The sequence below is a fragment of the Lissotriton helveticus genome, chromosome 12, assembly GCF_964261635.1.
Source record: "Lissotriton helveticus chromosome 12, aLisHel1.1, whole genome shotgun sequence".
Classification (NCBI taxonomy): Eukaryota; Metazoa; Chordata; class Amphibia; order Caudata; family Salamandridae; genus Lissotriton; species Lissotriton helveticus.
The window spans coordinates 395,733,276-395,758,386 of record NC_136073.1 but is presented as its reverse complement, the minus strand read 5'-3'; the positions used below and the strand labels follow the sequence as shown (position 1 = coordinate 395,758,386).

The 25,111-nt window shown below is 44.6% G+C and overlaps 1 protein-coding gene across 1 annotated transcript in view; it reads left to right on the top strand.

Moving 5' to 3' along the window:
• The window catches only part of GARRE1 (granule associated Rac and RHOG effector 1), a 437,745-nt gene that overhangs the window by 378,350 nt on the left and 34,284 nt on the right, over positions 1–25,111 (top strand). Inside the window, exons 11-12 of the mRNA XM_078670097.1 lie at positions 1,325–1,490; positions 3,603–3,740. Of these exons, the coding sequence (XP_078526223.1) occupies positions 1,325–1,490; positions 3,603–3,740 (304 nt within the window). The remainder of the gene's footprint in view (positions 1–1,324; positions 1,491–3,602; positions 3,741–25,111) is intronic.

Here is a 25,111-nt window from a genome sequence, read left to right as displayed (position 1 = left end):
ACACCCTTTAACCATGCACTTGGATCCTACCTCATGTGTGTTCTAACCCCCAAGTGGTTCCTCCCCTGTCCTAGACCCTTGGAATTGGGGATGAAGGTGCAAGCCCAGCTGTGGTCCCTATCCATCAGAACCGTTGCAGAGCGACTAAATCCGACACAGCCCTTGCAGCTCCTCATTGAAACCGGCGCAGCATGATACAATGCTATTCAGGATTTAACATTGCTACCCTTGCATCTCCCCATCGGACCCGATGCAACTCAACTCGTCTCTCACCTCACAGCTCTTCATTGGAACAGACGCAGGGCGATGAAACTCGACTCAGGACCCTGCACCGCTTCTCAGAACGCGGATACGCCACGCAGCGCCCCACATCCATGCCACAAGGTACAATTCTCAGCGGGCCTAACCTGGTCCCTGCATCTGGCACGCACTTCATCGTGGTCAGCCTGAACTTTTGACTTTATCCCTGTTCAGATAAGTTGGCGCTTTTTGCTTTTAAGTGCCATATTTTTACCTAAATCTTTAAAATTGCCATCTCTCTGGTTCTACTAATTGGATTGTTGTCTTTTTGGAGTCAAATTATTTATCAAATGGTACTCTGTTACTAAAGTGGTGTGAAATTTTTTCTGGTATTGTATTTTCACTTTGACTGTGTGCTGCATAAATAGTTTACGCATTGCCTCCAAGTTAAGCATATCGGAGCGTTAAGCACAGGTTAATTTTGTGACTTTTTGTGGTTCACCCTGACAAGGATTGTGGCTATTGCTTGAGTAGGGTTTCACCCCTCAAGCAATTACTCCATTTCTCACAGACTACTTGTATTGAACTCACTTAACTACCTCACTAGATTCACATTCATTTTATTTTTATTATGAAATTGGTACTTTCCTGATCTGTTGCTGTCTCATAGTTAATCATTTATTTCAGTTACCTGGTAAAGTAAAATAGTAAATCCACATTTGTAAAGTGCACAATCATCCGTAAGGGTCTCTAGGCGCTGGGGGCCGTCAGGAAGATCCCCATTGGCTTGCAACTTTGGTACACTGTTAACTTGTTCTTTACATGTCACAGAGCTAATGTTTCAAACCCGGATAGTGCATGTATTCCAAATGCACGTTGTGGTGTATCCATGTAGGTGATATTTTTCACCTATTAAATTCGTAACTAAGGCATCAGCATTGGTTATCGGCTACAGCCTGCTGGTCATTGTTTGTTTTTGCTGCGGTTGACAGACGAGTTTAAGGGATTAAACAAATGGATAATTGTAATGGAAATAGCCTAACATGTCAGCAGCTGACTCAGATTTCTTTTTTTTTATATCTAGTCGGCTCAGACCCTGAGTTTGCACGATATGTGGCTGGCGTGAGCCAAGCTATGCAACAAAAACGTCAAGCACAGCATGTTCGTCGTCCCAGCAACACACGTAGCAACTGGCCTCATCCTGACGATCCCCACAGAACATGGCCTTTTCCAGAGTACTTCGCAGATTGGTAAGGAAGTTCTTGATCCGTAATGTGTGTATTGTTCATTTTAGCAGTCTTGGTAGCATTTAAGTTCTCATACTATCAGCCACCATTGGCTTGATGTTTGCGCATTTCAAAATAAGCTTTAATACTGATACTAAAGTGTAATCACTGAAGTCCTATTATCAATGACTTGCATATCAGGGCAGGACTAATTTCCTTTAATAAAATGTGCACATAGTTTTATTGTTTTTTTTTAACCTACACAGCCGTAAATTTGACCTGAATCCGCATGCTTTCATTCTCTTTATTTTGAATGCTGATGCTTGTTCAGCAAAGTACTAAGCTTTCAAGCAATCAGAGTTGTTGCTTAGCTGATCCTTGTTTCCTCTTTGTGTTCAGATTTGGGGTGTTTTTATAGCTCTCATTATATAACTAATCATAAATAGGCACAAAACCAGAGAACAACTTTCCTCTAAAGCAGCTACCATGGACTCAGTCTAAAACAAGTGTCTTTAAGTCCTAAGTAGCAACATCAAAGAAGCAGATTTACTAATGATCACCGATCAAACATTGCTCAAAACATTTAAAATGTCACACTTTGCAATAATAGTTTTGCCCTTTCATGACCTAGTTGTCAAGCCATTCATGCTATCATTTTATAGCCTTATGGAAAAATGCACATTTGCTCATTGAAAATTAACTCTGACTGTAGGACAGATGAGGTTTTGTAGGAAGATACAAGTAGAGCATTCAAGAAAATATTTTCTTTTTCCATGACACCAAATTTTCGTTGCTTCCCTTCTCAAAGCACCACCCACCTTGATTACCACACCACTGTGGTTAATAATTTAGATAATTTGTATTTAAAACTCTTATAGTTCAACTTTTCACAACTTGTAGGGATTTGGTCATGCATGTATTCCACTTCATCAGGTCGAATCAAATTTGTTTATTAATCCGGAATAACTTTTTCGAGACTTGTGTTAGCTTACTTAGTGCTCTGGACCATTAAACAGGGTTCACTCCCTTGCATAGAAGCCAGATATATAGAAACTAAAACCCTTTGTAAGGCTCATGGGAATCCGAATAATCAGTAACAAGCCTTTAAGAGCCTTAAGATGATGAAACATGTATCAGCTGATTTTCTTGGTAAAAGTAAATCTGGATGATTAAAGTACATGTAACCCAGTATGACAAAATAGAAACATTTGGTTCTATCTATCTTTCCCTGAAAGTTAATTCTGAATAGGGGCAGTCTGATGATAGTTTCATGTTTTTATAATGTAATTGGTGAATAAATGATTTCCCAAGGTACGATTTGTCCTCCTTCCTCATGTGAGCCACAAATTATTGGAACTCCTGTGATAGTGTCCTCACCTTTACTGAAGGCAGTATGGAGCCAGTACTTCGTTTTTTAGGAGGGCGTAAGCAATACATTAACATTTAAATATTCTCTTTCTTTGAAGAAGTTTGGCATGGTCAAATTTGTGCCAAGAGACTAAGAAAGGAATTGGACCTCATGCACTGTCTCACTTTTCACTGGGGAAACCAGTCCAGGAAAGGAAGTGGCTTGTTTGACCTTCGCTAAGGACTGTCATTGATTAACACATACCACATACTAACCCTCAGCCTGGCTTTAGTACTTGTAGGGAAGACGAGCCATAATGAGTGTCACCGGTAAAAGTCATTTTATTTGTGCAAGCGAGAGTTTGCCCCAGGTCTAGAAATGCCTTGACCACTTTCCTGAGATTGAGACAACACCGTTCTCTCCAATCAGGTACCCATTAATACACATGGTCTGCCATTAGGTCTGGTAGCAACAAATTGAGCACCATAGGTTACGTCCCTCCCCTGGTTGATTCTAGCATAAGACTGGACCCAAGTCCTATACTTCAGGAACATTCTGAAACCAAAATATTACCTCCAGATATACAAAAACCTATTTGCGTACAGTTTCTTGCGATGGAAATCCCTGCAGACCGCAAGCCTGCTAATACCAAGCGTTTCTAAAAAGAATGCCATTGTGTGGTGTCCTGTCATGTACTAGTCTTGTTAAATACCTCTACCCGTAATGCATTTTTATGAGCAGTAAGTGTTCATAGAGAAAATATTTGTTAACTTTTTCATAATTTACAGCGATGTGATGAACAATAGCTGGTCAGGTACGCAGGCGGACTCTGCCAGCTCAAGCGATGAGACATCTTCAGCTAATGGAGACAGCCTGTTCTCTATGTTCTCTGGACCAGATCTTGTTGCTGCAGTGAAGCAGAGAAAGTAAGTTAAGTTTCTTTACTCATTGGGGTTATTATTGCAACTTTCCATCTATTGATCTGTTCCTCCAAAGTACTCTAAACACATCTTCATACTGTTTTACTTGAAAGTTTCTATTTACAGAAAAACCCTAAGAGACGTTGTATCATAAACTGCACAAGTGTCGAGTTGCTAGTGTTTAAGTAGTGGGTTTGAAATCAAAGTTTATATAACTGTGGTTAAATATAAAGTTTAATTACATATGACCACACAAAAAGCCCTTGGGCAACCCGTTTTCTGTAAAGGATGAAGATAAGATCAACACCCACATCATTGCGCACTATGTAAAATCAATACCAGACTTGATCATTTCCAACACCTCTGGGCTGGGGCCTCATCAATGTACAAATGCACAGTCGAAGAAGTCCCACTGTCTGAAAGTGTGAGGTTATACTCTGTATATCCCCATTCCTACCGAGAATAGAGAACCAATGCAAATTGTATTTCTTAAGACTCAATTTGGCAGGACTTTTAAGAATGACAACTGTGCAAAAGGTCACATCATTGCTACATGAATTAGGAACAATTGTGACCCTCGGCTTCCAGGTGCATAATTTCATACCCCTAGGCATCAATCCCATCAACAATTCCTGAGATTTGTGATGTCTCAAACCAAGCAGAAACTCAGCCTATGATTCATCATTAGCATGCCTAAATCATATTGCTGCTACCACATTGTATTTATGTGGAAGTTTTCAGTTGCTCTCCTGAATTGATACATGTATAGTTCAATTAAAGGCAAGACTAAATAGTTAACTTTTCAATAATATCCTGAACCACTTGTAATGTGGATAAGATCTCAAATTAGGATTTAAAGTATTCCATAGTTTAGGTCCTTGCACCATCACTTAGCAACCACTGTGTTATATCATCTTGCAAAAATGTAGGAGGATCAGATGTGCAAATGTTGGACAAAGGTTAGCTTTCAGTGTATAGTAATGTGTTGGTTTCTCAAAGCATACTTGTGCAAAGGCCAAGAATGTTTAAGATATGGTATGAGGACCTTCCATTTGGTCCTCATTTCAGCAGAAAGCCAGTGAAGTGCTTTTGGGGGTGGTTCCGAAATCATTGCACTGCTGAGGTTAAGGCACAATGTGGCTGCCTGGTTTTGTCTATGTAGCCTAGCAGTGAGGCTCTCGAGAGGCTACTACAGATGGTGTTACAGTATTCCATTATGCCACCCTTACAACTGCATTTACTTGACGAGTATACAAATGTTCAGATTCCTTACTTTCAGAGAGGTCAAAGGAGGGTTTTGGAGATCTGTCAGCTAGTTGAAAGGGAGTGTCTTATCTGGTTGCACCTCTAGCTAGAAGTTTCGTTTTGGCTCCATTAATGCAGCTAAATCTCTTGTTCATACAGAGGCTGTCAGCACATAGGTTACAGGTGAGGAGGACTTTGGAGTATATGGTGTTGGTAAAGCCCAAAATAACAATTTTGTAAATTCACATATCTTCATGCAACGTGCTTGCAGACCAATGACTAGAGTAACTTTTCAATCAAACACAAAGATTGGCATGATTCCCTTCTGGTGCATGGAATAATTTTCCAAGGGCACCTATAATTGTTAGTATTACCACCTACTACTACACTCCCTCCAAGTAAAACAAGGCAATTTCAAGAATTGGACAAGGTAGGTTCTCTCACATAATGTGACATGCTTCATCATTTACCACTTCATCCCACCCTGGTAAGGTGATACTACCAGGTTAGACTCAACCGCAGGGTGGTGCTGACCTGTGTGAGGTGTTAGAAATTACTTATTTTTTCTGGATAAAATTTGGCTCCAGTTCTAAGGGTAAAGAAGTCTTAGGATAATCCACAAAATTATCCTTTAATAAGGTGGTATCCTAGGCTTATTAAATACCAAATAGTGTTAGAGAACATATATGGTTGCTATGACCATTATGTGCTACTGCCTGAATTTGCCAATATGATTCTGCCCATTTAATTGAGCTAAGTGGTCTCTGGAATTCGTCAGGCTGAGTTAAAGTATGCCTTCACTAATAAACTAACAGTGCACGGCACCAAGAAAAGTATATAGAGAGGGCCTACCTCTGTCACAGAAGAACAGGCACATTAACCTATGGAGGAGATAAACATATATGTAGCAATGTCTGTATAAAGACAAATATAACGCTGTCCTTAGTGGCACCCTTCCCATCAAAGAAGCATAATGTTCGAGGCATGTGAGCTGTAGATCACATGCTGTGCATAGCCTGCCATCTTGTGTTGGGACCGGATGTTTGCACTTTGTTTTTGTTCAAATAAGTCTCTTCCAGTCACGAGGTAGGCGACTCATCCTTTTGGTGATAGTGCGCATGGGCATCGACTCCATTGTTAGATTTTTTTCCGCCATCGGGTTCAGATGTGAATTTCCGCACACCGGTTCGGCACAGTTTCGCCGGTTCCCTTCGATGCACAATCCACTACCCTTGACGGTATTGTTTCTCGATCGTGTTTCCCATTCTCTGCATATCGTTTCGGCAAAGACCTTCGATTGAAAGACTCATGGAGGGCCTACCCACACCGGGCTTGCCAGCAGTTCATGAAACGGACTCCATTCAAGCTCTGTCCCGGGTGTTGCGCTAAGTTTCCGCGCACCGATTTGCTTGTAGTGTGCAAACTCTTGTCTATCCCCGGAACATGACAAAAAAACTGCGATGCGTGGGGAGCGTTTTAATGGAAAAAGACGCTTTGTGACCATCTGGCTCGATGTCACAAAATGCATCAACAAAGCGGCTCCACACCGGATCTCTTTGGAGAGGACTCAGACCACGAGGAATCCTACGCACAGGAAGCCGAAGTAGAGGAAGAACACATCTCTGTCTCTGAAGCCGGCTCCGAAACTGAAGAACAAGTAACACTGGGTCAACGTATCGGGAGTACTAAGACTTCCTTCCCCTACCATTTGTTACACAAAAAGGCTCAGGGCCCTCCTCTGCCCTCAGGCCAAGCTCGGCACCGGCAAAAAGTTTAGAGCGCGCCGCCCTCTGGCTCGGTGCAGAAGCACAAATAAAAACCTGGTTCAGGCTCAAGTCAACGCCATACTGGCGCCGCTGAGCTGAAACCTTCGGCGCTGAAGCATGTCGTGGTAACCATTCCACCATTATCGAAGAGTAAATCTTTGAGCTGAAGACTTTGAATCTGAAAATTTTGACGCCGAAAAAGGCGACCAAAGAAAAAACTTCATCAAAAGAGCCTTGATCCGACATTCCACCTTCGGATCCGAAACAGAAAGAACTGGTTATGAATCCAGACACTGGGCATATCCTTGCCAAATTGCTGGAAAATATGCAAATTGGCCTGCTGGAGGATTGCCACATTCCTCTGAAGAAGAAAAATGTGGGCACTAACCCTTCTCCACCTTATATTCCACCTCCTTCACCCACTGATCCAAATTTACTCATCACACCCTACAAATTCACCACTATCATCTGACCCACCGGATGAAGGGGATGGGGATCAGTATAAGCCACAAGATACTGACCCATGGGACCATTATGATACTGACCCATGGGACCATTATGACACTGACCCAGACACAAATAATTACCCTGATTTATATCCGTTCAGACCCTCACCACCCAAAGACAACATAGGATACATTGAGCTACTTAACAGGGTTGCTTATTTTCATGGGGTGGAGCTGCATAAGGAGGCTTTAGAAGAGGATTTCTTATTCGAAACCCTAAGTTCCTCTTAGAACGTTACTCATACACTGCCAATGCATAAAGGGATGCTTAAGCATACAGATGAGATCTTTAAGGATCCTGTGAGGGCAAGTATCATTACAACCAGGGTGGAGAAAAAATATAAATATCAAGGGTCAGCTGCCTTTAGACTCTCTGGTAGTTTACAACGCTCGCAAGAGAGCTAACGCACAGACCACAAATGAGGCCTCTTCTCCTGATAAGGAGTCCAAATTAATTGATGCCTCTGGAAAAAGGGTAGCGTCGCAAGCAGCCAATCATTGGTGTATTGCTAATACTCCAGCTTTGTTAGCTCACTACGATAGGGCTCATTAGGATGAGTTAGAGAAGTTAATGCAATTTCTGCCTGATTAGCATTAATCAAAGGCTAATGACCTTATTCAGGAGGGTAAATTAATCACAAATACCTCCATCTGGTGTGCCTTAGACACAGCAGACACAGTTGCCCGTGCAGTAAATACCAGCATATTGCTACGCAGGCATGCTTGGTTGAGAAATTCAGGATTTAAACCTGATGTGCAAGCCTCTATTCTCAACCAACCATTTGACAAGGAACACCTCTTTGGCCCAGCAGTTGACACTTTGTTGGAAAAAATGAAAAAAGACACTGAGGACACCAAATCCATGGGGGCTTTGCAGTTACCTTCAAATAGGGAATCCTTTTGTCGCTCCTTTTACAGGGGTGGCTCCAAGAATATATCCACAGGCTCCCTCCTCCTCTTATAAGGGCAACAACCAATCACCCTCATCAAGAGGCTATTTTTGAGGTGGGTTTTGAGGAAACAACGGTAAGGGGAGAGGCAGAGGCAACTCAACACGCACTTCCCCCGCAAACAACAAGCAGTGACTTCCGTCCGCTACCCCCGATCATTCCATTCCTGTCAGGGTACGTCTCTCCCGATTTCTACCTGTCTGGAATACTATCACCTCCGACAAATGGGTTCTTTTTTTTTTTTTTTGTCCTCATCTCACCAATAGGCTTCTGCAGAATTAACAAGTCGTCATATCCTCCAGCTGGGCGCCCCACGGCTAACTGCATTTACCTAGGTCCGCCCGACCGGCCCCTGGTAGTAGGGGCTTGGTGTAATCATAGGACGGGGGAAAACCAACACATTTCCAGTTGTTCACAGTGAAGAAAAAAACTAATCGCAAGTCCCGACCTCAGTTTAATAGAGGTTGCCCGAAATTGGTCGATGTTTCCTTACTCCCCTCTTGCGCTAGTCGTGCCATAGCAAAGGAGGCTTTGAGCCAGTCTTCTCTGTTCAGGGGGATAGGATCTTTCCACTTTATACATAGCTCCCTCCGAGCCAGCAGTATCAGATATAGGAACAACCCCCTATGGATCTGAGATAAAACCAAGTTAGTTGAGCCATTACCCCCAAAGAACACCAACAGGAGATTAATCTCGATGTTTACATCAAAGATACCCGATAGGGGTTCTCCCACATCTTTCCAATAAGATCCTCGCTCCGGGCACTCAAAGAAGATGTGAATATCGTCCGCATTCGGTAATTTACACCTAGGACATTTGAGGGGAGGGGGGGGGGTGCAAATGTAGCTATCCTGGCTGGTGTATAATATAATCTGTTAATAACAAAAAAATGATTCATTTTTAGGCTAGCTGGTTTGATGTATTTGTAGAGCAATTTTAAAGAAGGCTCAAAAAAATCTTCGATGTTAGACTCAAGGGGAGATTGATTCCAGACCGATGATTGGGGTGGAAGGTCCATTTCATCTGCATCGAGAGACCTTGTGTACCACATGGATATCTTTCTTTTTTAGCTGGACATTTTGCAATAACCGCTCTAGATCCCAGTCGTCCCTTACTTCACCAGCTTCTGCCTCATACCATGATTTAAGTTCTAAATACTTGAAAAAGCAGGACCTACCTTAGCTCTTAATACCTCCCAAGGGAGAATACCATCTATATCCATCAAATCAGACCACTTAGCCACACCAGCTCTCTTAATTGGTATCACCAGACTATCTCTGAGGCAGAGTGGGGTCCCGGGGGAGCCCCATATAGGAGCAAAATCAGAGAAATATCCAAAACCTCATCTGAGTCTCACTTTATACCACGTTTCCAGGGCGGCCTTAAGGATCTTAAGACGCACACGTTTAAAGTATCTTGGGGCCCCAAACTTATATAGAAAACCTTCTCCTCCACTCCCCCCTCTCAAACATGGCCATCTCACCCAGGAGCCTGCCCCAAGTTGTCCTATCCGGGTTTTAGAGCAGCATCCTAATACCCTTAATTTGGAAGGCAATTAAATACCATCTGATGTTGGGTAGGGCCAGCCCACCTTTAGTGAGCCTCCTCCTTAGCTTTTTACAGGACATCCTTGCGCTTTTATCTCCCCAGACAAAGCTCCCAATTTTACCCTGGATCTTACCAATGCTCTTACTGGGAAAGGCCAGAGAAACTGCATTAAACAAGTAGGTCAACTTAGGGAGAATAATCATCTTCACCAAGTTGACCTTCCCATAGATTGTCAAGAAAAGGTTCCTCCATCTGGCAAAGAGACGATTGATTTCCTTTATAATTTTCTCCAAGTTGAGCAAGGCGATTTTATTCAGATCTTTAACAATTTTAATACTGAAGTACTTAAACTTGTTACTGATAGGGCCTCCCCTATAGTCGATGTTCCAACACATCACTTCCGTTTTGGAGGAATTGGCTGGATAGCCAGAAATAGAGCCAAATTCCTCCAAAAGGACTTCAAGATGTGGAATGGCTGCCTCCGGGTTGCTAGTATATATAATATCGTCAGCATACAATGCTAACTTGCAGTGATAGGTTTGTGATTTAAAAGCACAGATAGAATTATCTAATCTAATGGCTTGCGCCAAAAGCTCAATATAAATGTTAAATAAAAGAGGGGATAAGGGGCACCCCTGTCTGGTTCCCCTCTGGATATCAAAGCTAGGGCTCAAAATGTCGTTAGCAGGATCTTTGCGGAGGCTCCCTAGTACCATCTCCTCAAGGTTTGAACAAAAATAGGGCCAAGGCCCAATCCCTTGAGGACCTCCCAGAGATACCTCCAGCAAACCCTGTCAAAGGCCTTGGCCACGTCCAAGGCCACCACTGCCAAAGGATCCACTCTTACCAAGGCCAAGTCAATGTTCCCTATCAACAATTGTGTCTGTTCCTGGATGTACCTCCCTGCTATAAAGCCCTTCTGGTCAATATCGATAAGGCTAGGAACCAATTTAGCCAATCTCCCCGCCAGAATGCCCATAAAGATCTTATAATCGCATTCAGCAGGGCGATCGGACGATAGGAATCGGCCTTTAATGGGTCCTTTCCCGGTCTCAATATCAAAACGATGGTAGCTTCCTTCCAGGATCTAGGTACCACCCCTGTTGGACTGTAAACTGAGTTAAATAAAGTACAGGGTGTTGGGGTCAATTCGTCCAATAGAAGTTTATAAACTTCGTTCGGGAGAGCATCCAGTCCAGACGCTTTATTATTTTTAGACCTCTTTATTTGGTTCTCAATCTCTTCTACGGTGATAGGGGCTTCGAGAAGGGCCCGACTGGCTTTAAGGGATTTGCCCCTTAGCCAAGCTTGTATTTTGTCCTGGGAAGGGGCCAAATTCTCCTTATACAGATCCGAAAAAAGAGAGAGTTGACACATTTGCATGTCTTCTGCCTTGCTAGATTTATCCCCATTATTGTTAATTATCAAAGAATTGATGTTATTTTTGATCGATCCATTGTAGCTTTCCATGCTAATAGGGCACCTACCAGCCTTTTCCCCATATTCAAGGTTTTGCATATTTTTAGCAAGCCATTGTGACCTACACTTCTGATCCAACAAATTCAGTCTATCTGTAATCTCCTGATTGAGGCGATTCCTCTCGCTTCTAATTCTACAATCCTTTCCTCAATAGTATGTAGTTCCTGGGCCTTAGCCCGTTTTTAGAACTTATTAAACCATACAACATGCCTCTCAGGCTAGCTTTATAAGCATCCCATACGTAGTCTATGGTTGTAAAGCCCATATTCAATAGAAAATATTCTAATGAAGATTGTTTAATGGACTGAATAATTCCAGGATCTGACAAAATTGATATATTCAATGTCCATCTGGTTTGTGGAATATTACCTTTACTAGAATATGAAAATGAGACAGGGGCATGGTCGGAAAGGTGACTGGGTAGTACAGATATCTCAAATAAATTATCTAACACTTCCCTGTTAGCTAAAATATAATTTATTCTTGATGAATGGTGCTATTTTTTGCTGTAGAATGTGAACCCCTGGAGATCTCCCCTCTTAGCCCTCCAGACATCTACCAGGTCCATATCATATAGCAGATTTTTCATGGCCCGACGAGATCTCGGAGCCCCTACAACATGGCTCGAGTTAGATCTATCTTTAAATGGATCCAGGAGGACATTGAAATCGCCTCCTATAATCGAAGGGAGTGTATCGCCTTCATCAGTTTAGCTTGCAACTTGCCGATATATGAGAGATTGTCCCGATTGGGACCATAGTAGGAAGACCAAGCTAGTTCTAATCCCCCAAAATCCATCTGGGCTACTATCCATATCCCTGTTTGATCCGTCTGGACAGATTTAATTACACATGGGATCCCCCTCTTTACCAAGATTGCAACACCTCTACTGTTGATTGATTGTTGCAAAAAACAAAAAAAAATTATCAAATGAATTTTTGAAACAATTGAACGGGATTCTACAGAAGTCAAGTGAGTCTCTTGTAAAAGAAAGACCTGGGCTGGGGAGAGTTCTAAGTACTTAAATATCAACCTTTGCCTGCGTGGGGCACCTTAGACCATTCACATTCTAAGAAATAAAACAGATTTTACTGTCCTTTTTAAGATTACCTGCCATAAACTAGTAGACCCCTTTCTTCAGTTAGACAGCATTTCTTAAAATACACATGTGATGAGAAACTTTTTTTGTTTTTTTACCCGCTGCTCCCCACCCAGTGAACCCCACCATTACCCCCTTCGCCCTGAGGAACCCTCCCTTCCAATAGGCTAAGCCTAATAGGTCGCCCCTCCCTCGGGTAACATTCATAAACTAATACTTAACTCTAAGGACTTTGGACCTGAAGCTGAGAGCCCCCTTAACCTCTAATCCCTCCTTCATTGCCCTCCCTGTCCATTTGGATCTTAACAATAAGGGTATCCACCTACTCAGTTGTACGAATTAAATGCATGGGATTGTTCCACATCACACGTAATGTGGCAGGAAACCTCAATTGGGCCTTTGCCCCCAAACTATTTAGTTCTGCTAACCTCTACCCCAACTCCCAGTGTCTCGTTGCGGTTATGTGGGAGATATCAGATCTTATGGAGAAGGAAAAGGGGGATAGCTCAGGAAGTGTACATGAAATCACACCTTCCCTGAGTGCAGCAGTCAAAATCACCCCCTTGACTGAATAGGACAAAAAAATCACCAGTATTTTCCTGGGTTTCTGCCTTCCTGGATTGCTCTTAAAAGGATCCCGATGTACTCTTTGAATTTCATGTACAAGGTCGATTCTTGGGGAGTTTTTAAAAACTGTACCATTTAATAGGAAAATCACAAACCCCTTAATGTCCGTCCCCTCAAAAGCTTCCGGAATATTTAGGAACTTCATATTGTTTTTCTAGAATGATTATCCAATCGTTTGAGGTCATCCTTTAGTTCCTTATTTTGAATCGATATCTTTGCCAGATCAGCAGAAGTCATTTGAATTGCTTCTTTTAATTTGGGAATCTCAGACTCAATTGCATCGGTCCTCAAAGTGACTTTTTGTAGTTTCTGGGCCAACATCTCACATGATCGAAAAGCGGACTGTTTTGCTTCATATGCAGAGAACCTGCTAGCTAGCTCTGCTTGGTTAATCTCTGATACTATAAACCTGCTGGTCATCTCTTCTTTCATAGCCAAAAGTATATCGGCTAACAAGTGTGTGGTGGAGGCTGAAACAACACACTCCTCGAGGACCGGAGAGTTTATACTTTGCTGGACTACCGGCTCATGTGCCTGTTCCTGCTCTCCTTGTGTTCCCAAGACGGAATATCTATTAGAAAGACTCACCGTGGGGTGGACCACAGACTCAATTTCGGGCCCTATAGATGAAAGTGTAGGATCAGTTACCACCACTACTGGGATTGGTACTTGAACCAAAACCCCTGGATCAATCACCGCTGGGCTGGCCTGAATGACTTTGCTTATGATTTCACTGCCGGATAAAGCTAGTACCTTAATAGTTGGCCGCGCCAGTGCCATAGACGAGGGCATGACTTGATAGTATGCTTTCAAAGATGGAGTGACTTTCGTTTTTGAAGGCAGTGTTTTCTTGTCCTTGCTTCTTCCTTTGCATTTATTAGCCACTCTCCCCGTAACGGGAGTCCCACTGTCAGTAGTACCCCTCCCCCCGGCCCCTGCCTATGTTGTTTGATTGATGCTCTGACCTCAGAGATGTGGGGGGAGACCCGAGCAGACAAAATCGACTGAGTGATAGCTGTATTAGAAGATAAATGGGGCGCTCTGGCTCGCAAGGTGTACCTACTTACTTCAGGTGGAGAAATACCCACTTTATTTCCGTCTTTTTTCTCCCCCTTTTCAATCAAAAAAGCTCTCACTTGATGGGGAAGCTATCAATAAAACTCTCTCTCTCCCAGGAAAGATTTTTAACTCCCGCTTACCTTCATGTAGGTAATTCGAGCCGATCTTACTGTTACAGGCATCTCCCCCCACCCCCCCCCACCCCCAACTGCTCGGCGGCTGCGCCGCAAGATTCCCAAGTCCTGGAACCAAAACCAGTGCTGACCCTGCCACCAATGAACCGGAGCAGCAAACTGGCGATGTCCCAGTGTCTCCTCTCGTTCGCGGATTCTCCCCACCTCCAGTGCCGATCGCCAGTCTCTGCACTGCCCTGTAAACGCTGCAGAAGCCTCGGACCCCCAGATCTCCCTGCATACCAGCTAGCAGGTGAGGGCAAATTATGGCAAATTTACGGAAATTGGGGCTTCAACATCTGCCCCGGCGAGAAACCCGAGGGAGTGTGACCGCGGCCGTTAGGTAGCGGCCGCCATGTTCATCCGACAAATGGATTCTACAAATTATCCAATATGGTTACTGCCTGGAACTTCCAGACACTCCCCCTAAACATTCTTCCAAGAGCACATGCAATGTCACAGGAACATCTTACCCTTTAAAAAAAAAGTATTTCTCTCCCCGTTAGAAAAAAGAGCAATAGAACCAATCCCATTAAAACATAAAGGGACCGGGGTATACTCCCTGTACTTCTTAATTCCCTAGAAGGATGGCTCTCTCAGGCCTATACTAGACCTCAGAGAACTAAATCTATACATTCGATCGGACAACTTTCACATGGTCACTCTTCAACAAGTGCTTTCGCTCCTTCAACAAGGCGACTTTCTGTCCACTCTGGACTTAAAGGACGCCTATTTCCATATCCCAATACATCCTGCTCATCGCAAATACCTAAGGTTCGTAGTAGCAGGTCAGCATTATCAGTTCAAGGTGCTTCCATTTGGAGTAACTACCGCACCCAGAGTTTTCACCAAATGGTTAGCAGTAGTCGCAGCTCATCTTCGAAGACAACACATTCATGTCTTACCATATCTGGACAACTGGCTCACAAAAGCCAGCTAGCAAGAAAGCTGTCTCCCAACCCTGGTTCAGCTCTCAGTAGTGCCTCACCAAAAACTATATCTCACTCCCAATTTGCTCACTCAGAGCCATGGAGAGATAAGACATCCAGATCCCAGCCACCTCAACCTTGCGATCTGGCACTGGAAATCCTAGAGTTTGGCTACCTTAATCTTCCGCCAGACTACATGAACATTATCAAAGAGGCTAGATGTCCTATCACAATCGCATGCTATGCAGCAAAGTGGAAGCAAGTTTTGATATACTGTAATAACAATCAAATAGATCCACTGGACTCTTCAGTTCAAAACATCATTTGCTATTTACTACAACTGCAGCGTTCCAATTTATGTTACATCTTGCTGCAATAGCTGCTTACCAACAGAACAGACAACATCTGTCTCTTTTTAGAGTGCCTGTCAGCAAAGCATTTATGGACGAACTTAAAAGAATCATTCCTCCAAGGCTTCCATCTGCTCCAGTGTGGAATCTCAACATTTTCCACACCAGGCTAATGGGTCCACCATTTGAACCATTGCATAGATAGGAAATACAAAGCAAGGAGAGGAAGAAAATTGATGCCACTGGAAACTTGTGGTACAAAAAGGGCCTTGTCTAAACTGGGGTGGCAGAGTGGGCTAAAGAACGGTGATGGATTAAACCCAGATCTTTTGACTGGGTGTGAGTGTTTGATTGATTCAGATGCTCCGTCCATCACCACCCCCTTTTGTACCGCTTTTGGCCGCCATAAGTGTGGCAGGGTATGCTCAGACGTGAGTCCCTTGCTCACTTTGCCACTGGATTAAAGCAAGCCGGGCTGAAGACTGCTGGAATGCCAGAAACCGGTCCTCGGAAGCTTGTTTCCGGTCAAGGGAAAACATGGCTTGGCAGTTCGGGGTGGACTGTTCCCATGAGGCACAGGGTCAGACTGATTTGCATATAGCCATGTCTGAACTGGGGTAGCAGAGTGGGCTAAAGAACGGTGATGGATTAAACCCAGATCTTTTGACTGGGTGTGAGTGTTTGATTGATTCAGATGCTCCGTCCATCACCACCCCCTTTTGTAGCACTGGAAACTTGTAGCACTACATGTCGGAAATGTAGTGGCTTTTTTGCAACTTAATATTACGTCTCACATGGTACCAGTGGGCAGAAATAGAGTATTTTGTGCATCATCGTCATGATCCTCATTGACCGAGGGCACAGGAGATAATGTAGAAAGGGAAGATAATTTCCAATGCCAGCATTAGATGTGTCTTTGATGCAGCACGCACTGCGTCTTAGCAAATCAATCCTAGTGCATTCCTGTGCTGGCATGCTTAGCTGCGAATTTCAGGAATCTGTTCTAAAATTCATCAATAGCTGATCGCCTTACCATTTGATGGTGAATATCTGTTTGAAACCCAAGTAAATGAGAAGGTGTAAAAGATTCAAAAGGACATGGATACACAAAAGGCCTTGAGTTCTCTTCACCACCAGTAACAACAGTCAGCCTTTCGATGGCCACAAACACAGCCTGAAGCAAAATATAACCCTGGCTGTCCACTGCAGCCCTACCAACAATAGTCATTTCAGCCTGTCAGCTACCCTTCCACAATAATGACTGCTCAAAATGCAGACCACTCCAGGGAAGAAACGCTTGTGGCCCCAAAGAGCATTCTCCCTCATAAGCCTACCCCTGAATGTGCAGTCGCACAGCTGACAGTTTCTGGAATGTCTTACTTGGACAGTACGTACAAGCGTCTGGAGCATCTAATGTTGGTGGTGCCCTTTGTTCAGCATAAACCACAATAGAGGAAATAAGTGCATTTAATTAGCGGATTGTTTCTTGACCCATAGTGGGAGATTAACATCACTACAGACGCGTTCCATCTTATACTGGGTTGGGAGCCACATGACCAGCATCACCGTTCAGGGTCAGTGGTGCCCTCAGGAGAGCCTTCTACACATTGTGTTGGCACTAATGGTGGTTCAGTTAAATATACGAGCATTCCAGACTAACTTGACAACATGATGCTACTGAAAAAACAATATGGCCACCATGGAGTACATACAAAAACAGGTCACACATTAGCCACTGTACACTGCCATTTGACATGAATGGAGCACCTCTCGGGAGAGGGCCATGGCTTTGCTGACTGTCAGTGAACTCACAAGTGGGAGATCAGCCTCCACGTATTAAACTGATACTTTCAAAGTTGGGGACACCAACAATAGATCTGTAAGCCACTCAGACAAATGCAGAATGCTAAAACGGGTGACTAGCTTCTCACGCTTATGGTTTCATAGGGATGCCCTAAGGACAAATTGGTTTGGGGCATTTACTTATGCGTCAACACACTGATCCTGTATGTTGTACACATATTGTGCAAAACTTCCATAACATTGAGTCTGATTACATAAACTTGTCTCACCACCCTTGGTACTCTCCTGAGATGTCCATTCAGCCACACACAAAACTCCCCTCATGGCAAATCTCATGTTATAAACACCACGGTCATCTGTTGCATCCCAACCTCAAACCACTCTTTTGTTTGGTATCAGAGGCCTTAAAATTTAATTTGGGTATTTGCAGCTGCCTCGAATATATACAGATTGTTAAAGAAGCTATGAAATGAAATAATTTTAACACTACTACTACTCGGAGCACTGATCTACTAGCACTGACAGTTCAGCGCTTGGTCTGCTACCTGCTGCATTTAGAATAAGCATGTTTGGCTTACATCTCCATATATGTACGTCTATTTGAAATGCATCCTACCTCCAAAATAGACAATTTCAGTCTTTTTATAAAATCCCTTTCTTAAAGGTTTTGATCGAAGGGTGTAACATGGTAATCCCTTCAAGAGTGCACCCAGCTCTTTCTTGTGGCCTCAGTAAATTCCTCAGTAGGTTAATTGAGGGACCTTTTGGAGTTGCATGTGATTCACTTGGTATTTAAAGGCATTCCTATTAACCAACAAAGGGAGACAGGTGCAGGTTCTCACAGACAACACCAACGTTGTGTTGTACTGCAACAAGCCGGGTGGAATGGGTTCCAGAGTTCTCTGCCAAGAGGCACTATATCTCTGGAACTGGCTGGATAATCAAGGTTTTACCATTAAATGCTAGGGCAGACAATCTCAATCAGCGACACGTAGCTGATCATGGATGGCAATTGCATCCAGAGGAGGCAGTGGGCATCTTCCAGCAGTGGGGGAACTGGCCACTGCAGTGCATGCGGAATTTCAGCACTCTTGCTGGAGGGTGTGCTACTCCGACTTCTGGGCTTGAGCATCTGACCTCCGATCAGGCTTCAAATGAGGAAAGATCTCATGTCGCTGAAGCAGGGTGGGGTCTTCAACCTGACCCTGCACAATCTCTGCAACTTTGCATGGAAATTGAGCGGCAGCAGTTGAGTTCATTTTTTTGATGTCATCCTGCTGGTCAGGTGCCATTCCACAAAATCTGTATATGCAAGGAACTTAGACAAGTTTGTGCTTGGTGTGATGTCCGGCAGTTAGAGTAGTTTCTTGGAAAACTGCCAGATACGGTGTTTGCTTTGTTTTTTGCCCAGCAAGGCTATGCTCTGGGCACAGTTAAAGGGTACCTCTCTGAAGAAATAAAATCTTAAAAGGGGCTTTGAGCCTGCCCATTACTTACCCTTACTTACCTTTGGTTGGCTCCCACATCACGCTCATTTCCTTCCTTGGTAAGTGCCTCCTTTTCACCTCCGGCTTTCTCTTGGGCTTCAAGTCTTCATCCTGCTGTGGAGTATGGACCAAGTACAGCTTCCTGTGGCCAGAATCCTTCCACTGGCCCAAGACTCCTTCAGGCAGGCTTGAGTTAATTTTCAACATGCACCATTACTGAGTGCATGTCTCTGCAGTCTCTCTCCTTCCTTCCTTCCATGCGCCGTTTCACCCAAATCTGCCCTCCGCCTGCTCTTCAATGTTTTTCCACCCTCCTCCCTTCGTATTGCTTGACCACTCAAACCAACTGCTCTGTGTTTTTAACATGTTGCACAGCAGTGACAAAGCCAGTAGATTTTGACCAATACTTGTTCAAATCACCAGTTGTGTTGCATTTTCTAAAATGGTGTCAACATAGTTTTCCACTAACACCCTTTTTAGAATAGTTTTCCTCTAACACCCTTTTTAGAACCGTAGTTGGACTTAAATTTAGTCTTCACCTTTCTGATGTGTACCCCTTTCAAATCATTGCACAGTTGTTCCTTGTGCCTACTCACCTTCAAAACAATCTTCCTGCTTGCAATAACATCCACACGCCGGGTGAGATAATTTCAGGCCCTTTCGGTCCAGCCTCCCTATACCATCTTTTTTCCGATTTTAAAGACTTGAGCTGTGTTTTTGCCGAAGGTGGTAATGCCTTTTAAGTATGTTTAACAAACCATAGCTCTCCCAGCCTTCTCTGCTCTGCCTTATTCTTCAAAAGAGAAAGATAGTCTTCATCATTTGGACGCCAAGAAGGCACTACTCTTCTACCTCAATCACACCAAGGAATATCGGGTGGACTGTTAGCTCTTTGTTGGGTTCTCTGGAGGGAAGAAGGGCAAGTGGTGCAGAAACTGACCATCTTTTGATGGATACTCCTCTGCATTAACATCTGCTACACATTGGCTAAAAACAGCCCATATTAGGTCTAAAGGTTCACTTCATTAGGGCCGAGACTGCTACCACGGTTGTATGACGTTACAACGCATGTTTTTACCCCGCATGCTGTTGCAATGCAATGTTTTACCCTGACTTTCTGTTGGGGTGCGCTGGATGATGGAATAGTATAATTTACTATTCCAACTCCAGTCTGTGCAACAGTAGGGAAGGTGTTGGAGTTAAATCCAATACCTTCTACCCCCTACAGTAAGCCATTTTCGTTGCAACGGCTTGCGGGGTAAAAGTATGCGTTGTAATGAATGCGGTATAACAGTTGTTTCCCTGCTACCACTGAGGTTGAGCAGTATGAGGACTGCTTTTTAGGTCTCGCCTACGACGAACGCGCTGAAAGCGCGTTCTCGCAGCGAGAACTATAGTCCTCCTCTCAGCAGTCTGAGAACGACGAAGGGAGACAAGACCTGGCCGCGCGCAGCGTTTCCCCATAGGATAACGTTGTGCGCGCGGCCAGGTCTTGTCTCCACAGCTTAGCACGGCAGACCGGATCGCATCGCGCGCCTCACTGGAATGCAGGGGGAGTCTGCATACCAGCGCGTGGCTCTGATAAACAGGCTGGCTTACACCAGTTCTCGTAGTCACGAGCACGCTGTATTATCACACCACGCACCTTTACTTGAAGGAGGGTGCGGGCAATGCGTGTTTCTTTCACGTGCACGCTGTATCATCACACCACGCGCCTGCGCGTGAGGGAACGTGCAGGCAATGCGTGCATGTTTCACGTGCACGCTGTACTGTCACGCCACGCCCCTGTGCGTGAGGGAGGGTGCAGGCAATGCATACATGTTTCACGTGCACGCTGTACTGTCACGCCACGCGCCTGTGCATGATGGAGGGGGCAGGCACTGCGTGTATCTTTCACGTGCACGCGGTATTGTCATGCCACGTGCCTGTGCGTGACGGAGGGTGCAGTCAATCTGTGCATGGTTCATGTGCACGCTGTACTGTCACGTCCACGCGCCTGTGCGTGAAAGAGGGTGCAGACAATGCGTGCGCCTGTGCGTGCGTGTATCTTTCACCTGCAGTGATATCTAGAACAGGCAGAGGCGCACATCGTTCACAGATGGACTACACTCCGAAAGGCTGCGGTATGTGTGAATGTATGAGTGCATCGCCGACAGGAGCTGGGCGGGTCACATGGGCAGGCAGAAGCAGCAGGACAGGCCACCCAAGGATGAAAGAATGGATAGACATCAGGGTCAATGAATGCATGGGTAGATGATGACATGCAGGAAGGAGGACGAATGAATGGCGAGGTGGATGGCAGGGAGCAGTGCTTGATGAAAGCATAGAGGGAATTAAGCGATAGCTGGATGAAAGGCCGATAGGCGGAACGGTTAATGACTGAATGAACAGGAGAAATGGATAATAAAGAGTGCGAACACATGATTGGAAAGATGAGCTATAGGCGAGCAGTTCATAAGGAGACGAGCACACACCTAAAAGACCGGTTTTAGCATGGAAAATTGATTTTATTGTGGGCAATTATTAGCAAAGGACCATTGTCTCTGGTAATATGTACACCAGGTGTATGTCAAGCATACATACAGTATATATTAGAGCATGGTTGTGCAATATAGAAATATTACATGCATATGACACTCGACATTGTTAATAAAAAACATGTTTTCACTGTTCAGAAAACCGTGTCTGTTGCGCATGTGTGCAGTGCGCAGCGTGCACTCTGCACGGTGTAAATCAGAATGTAGCCTGTGGAACTGTACGCTGTGACCCCTGTGCACGTCCTGTAGTGTGCCGTGAGTGCACAGCGTTTATAGTGCACACGTCACCTCTTAGCGGAGCTGTATCCATTCCGTTCACCCAGCCTTGTGTACAGCTGTGTGCAGAGGGCATGGGGAGGGGGCAGAGAGAGGCTGGGGCATGAAAGAATCGAGGGGCCACCTGCCACTAAAACCTTCCGCACCGGTACCCAGAAGGAAGAAACCCCGAGACACACTTGTGTGCAAGGCCGACCCAGGCAATGCCTCACTTTCTGTGGGGGTGTTAACCCTTGAGCGTGCGTTAACGACCCGCATGCAGTGATCACAAGGAGACAGAGGCTACTGGACACGTGACCACTGACAGTGTATCCGTACTGCCCCTCAGTGCCACTTCACAGCCCGTCCCCTCAGGCTTGGGCGTCACTTGCCTCCGTGGGGCGTGCACCTATCCCAGAGAGTAAGTGAGTGAGTGAGTGATCTAACCGACTAAATGCAGATATTGTAAAGTCGCGACCTGTGCATTAAAAATATATTTTCATTATGTAGTGTACAATAATGTTGTTTCTGTCATCCAATTACTAAGGAAACCTCTATTTATGTTACAGATGTAATTCGAAGTTAACCATTAATGAGCGAACCATACATAAACAAGCATTTGCAATGCAATAGGTCTAGCAGTTGTTCGAGTTTGAGCCATTGGCATTGTAAATGGCACCACCTTTTTTTTATGTGTTAGTTTTTAAAACGTAAATAAAAGGCATGCCTTTTATTTAACGTTTTAAAAACCAACGCATAAATAAAAGACAGGCATTTACAATGCCAATGGCTCAAACTCTAACAACTGCTAGACCTATTGCATTGCAAATGCTTGTTTTCACAGTCACGGATCATCCTGATGTCTGTTTCTGCGATGAGTGTGACTTGTTTGTTAATGGCTTTTTCTATGACCATGGCTGGGTGTGGGAGAAGGGAGATCGGACAGTAGTTTGCTGCTTAAGTGAAGTCTGCAGAGGGTGTGCGGGTGAGGACTTTGCTTATGGGGGAGATGCCCAAATTGTAGATGTGTTGATAGCAGGGTTCTATTGGTACCCCGAAATGGAGGTCCTCTTGATGTTAGCTGTTTATAGTCAAGGAGTTTTCATGGTTCTTTGTGGATAGGTTGGTGGTGAGAGTGCAGGGGTTTGGTTGAATGTCGAAGTTGTTGTTGATGGTTTTGATTTTGTTATTGAAGAATTCCGAGAGGTTATCGCATAGTTCTTGCGAGGGGGTAATGCTGTTCGTGGTGGAAGCTGGTGAGGGGAAGTCTTTGATGATCGTGAAGAGTTCTGTGCAGCTATACGAGTTGTTGTCTTTGCTCTATCCTGTGGCCTTCCTCTTGGTTTCTCTGATCAGCTGGTGGTAGCATCTCAGGGCTGCTTTGTAGGTTCATGCACAAAAAGGAGCTACCGAGAGACGAAAGAAATATGAATGAATGAATTACGGACTTGTACCGCGCACAGCTACCCGAAGGCATCCCGGCGCCTTTCGCTCACTCATTCAATAGATTAGACAAACAGGTGGGTTTTTACCAGCCTCCTGAATTTTTGGTGGTTGGATTCCAACCTGATGAAGTCAGGAAGGTTGTTCCAGAGGTTGGTCGCTTTAAGGGAGAAGCGTCTCCCGCCCGTACGTACTCTCCTTGTTTTTGGGACCACTAACAGATTTTTGTTGCTAGATCTGAGGGTCCGTGAGGGGAGGTAGGTGGAGAACATGGCTTGAATTAATCCAGGGCCAGTCTTATAGAATGCTTTGTGTACAGTGATCAACGCCTTGAACTCTACCCTCCTTTGCACGGGTAGCCAATGTAAATGGCGCAACCCAGGTCTGGCGGAAGTTCTCCGTGGGATGTCCAGCAATAGACGTGCGGCACAATTTTGCACAGTCTGAAGGGTTTTCAAGGTACTTTGCGGAGCTCCCAAATAGAGGGCGTTAGCGTAATCAAGCCGTGATAATATCAAGGCTTGTACCAGAATCCGCCTGGAATCGAATGGGAGGAGTTTGATGACTTTTCTGAGTTGTCTCAGCAAGGCAAAGCAGGTCCCTGCTACCTTGCGAACCTGTACTCCGAGGTTAAGAGCGGGGTCGAGCCAAACCCCAAGGCTCTTAATTTGGTTTCTTGGCGGGGGAGGCTGACCAAGGCATAATGGCCACCAATCATCAATATTAGACGGGGGCTTGTGTCCCAGAAGCATCACCTCCGTTTTGGCACCATTCAATTTTAAGAAGGAACTATCCATCCAAGCATGAATGTTTTCCAGACAAGAGGAGAGGTTATTATAGGGGGCGTTCTTAGATGATAGCGAGATGATCAATTGTGTGTCATCTGCGTATGTCACCAGTTGTACTCCCCAGGGCAGAACCACCTCAGCCAAAGGCCTCATATAGATATTAAAAAGGGTGGGGCTGAGGGAAGATCCCTGAGGAACACCACACTGGAGACACATTTGAGGGGAGGACACATTGTCCTCAAAGACTGCAAAGGTCCTTTCCGTTAGGAAGGAGCGAAGCCAGTTAAGTACCTGGCCCCCAACCCCTACTTCTCTTAGCCTCTGGAGCAAGATGTTATAATTCACGGTATCAAAAGCCGCGCTGAGATCTAAGAGAAGTATTGCGGCGTTTCCTCCATTGTCGAGGATTTTCCTAGTTTCCTCTACTACCGTGATGAGGGCGGTTTCTGTACCCTGGAGGCTACGAAAGCCAGTTTGCGTGGAATGAAGAGCATTCCTTTCCTCCAGGAAGGTCGAGAGCTGGGAATTCACATATTTTTCAGCTAGTTTGCTGACACATGGTAGTAGAGATATCGGCCGGTAATTTGCCCAATCCTCAGGATTGAGATTCGGTTTTTTTAAGAGTGCCTTTACTCTAGCTTGTTTCCACACAGGGGGCACCTTACCAGATTTCAATGAGGAATTTATCACCTCCTGAACCAGTGGGGTAACGGTCTCTGAGACCAGATGAAGGAACACCGGGGATGCAGGGTCAAGAGGAGAACCCGATTTTAAATTTGTAAGCAGTGCCTGAGTGGTCGGGCCATCTATAGGAGGGAAATCCTCAAGCTCTGCCATGTCTTCTGCCGGCCCAACACAAAATTCCGGAGGGGAATGAGGGAAAGAGGAGTAGATATTTATAACTTTTTGGGAGAAAAAGGTGGCAAGTTCATTGCAGCGTAATTGTGCTTTACTGGGATCGACTAGGGAGGCAGGTGGTGTAATCAATGATTTAAAGATTTTAAAAATTTCGCGGGGAGCATTGGCTGAGGTGTTAATTTTTTCCTGGAAATAGTTAGCTTGGGTAGTTTTAATTTCATGTTTATATCTCTTCAATGCTAACTTAAAGCTCTCCTTACTAGCAACAGTGAAGCTTTTCCTCCATTTCCTTTCCTCTTGTTTACAGCACCGCTTAAGTACTCTGAGTTCTTTGGTATACCATGTTTTTTTTTCTCTCCTAGTTTATGAGAGAGTTGAGACTTGGGGAGGGTCAAGTCTAGAGAGTTTTCGACCCACTGATTGAATTGGGCGTTAGCTTCTGTGGGGTCGTTCTTTAGGCTAGGTAAGGATTCCC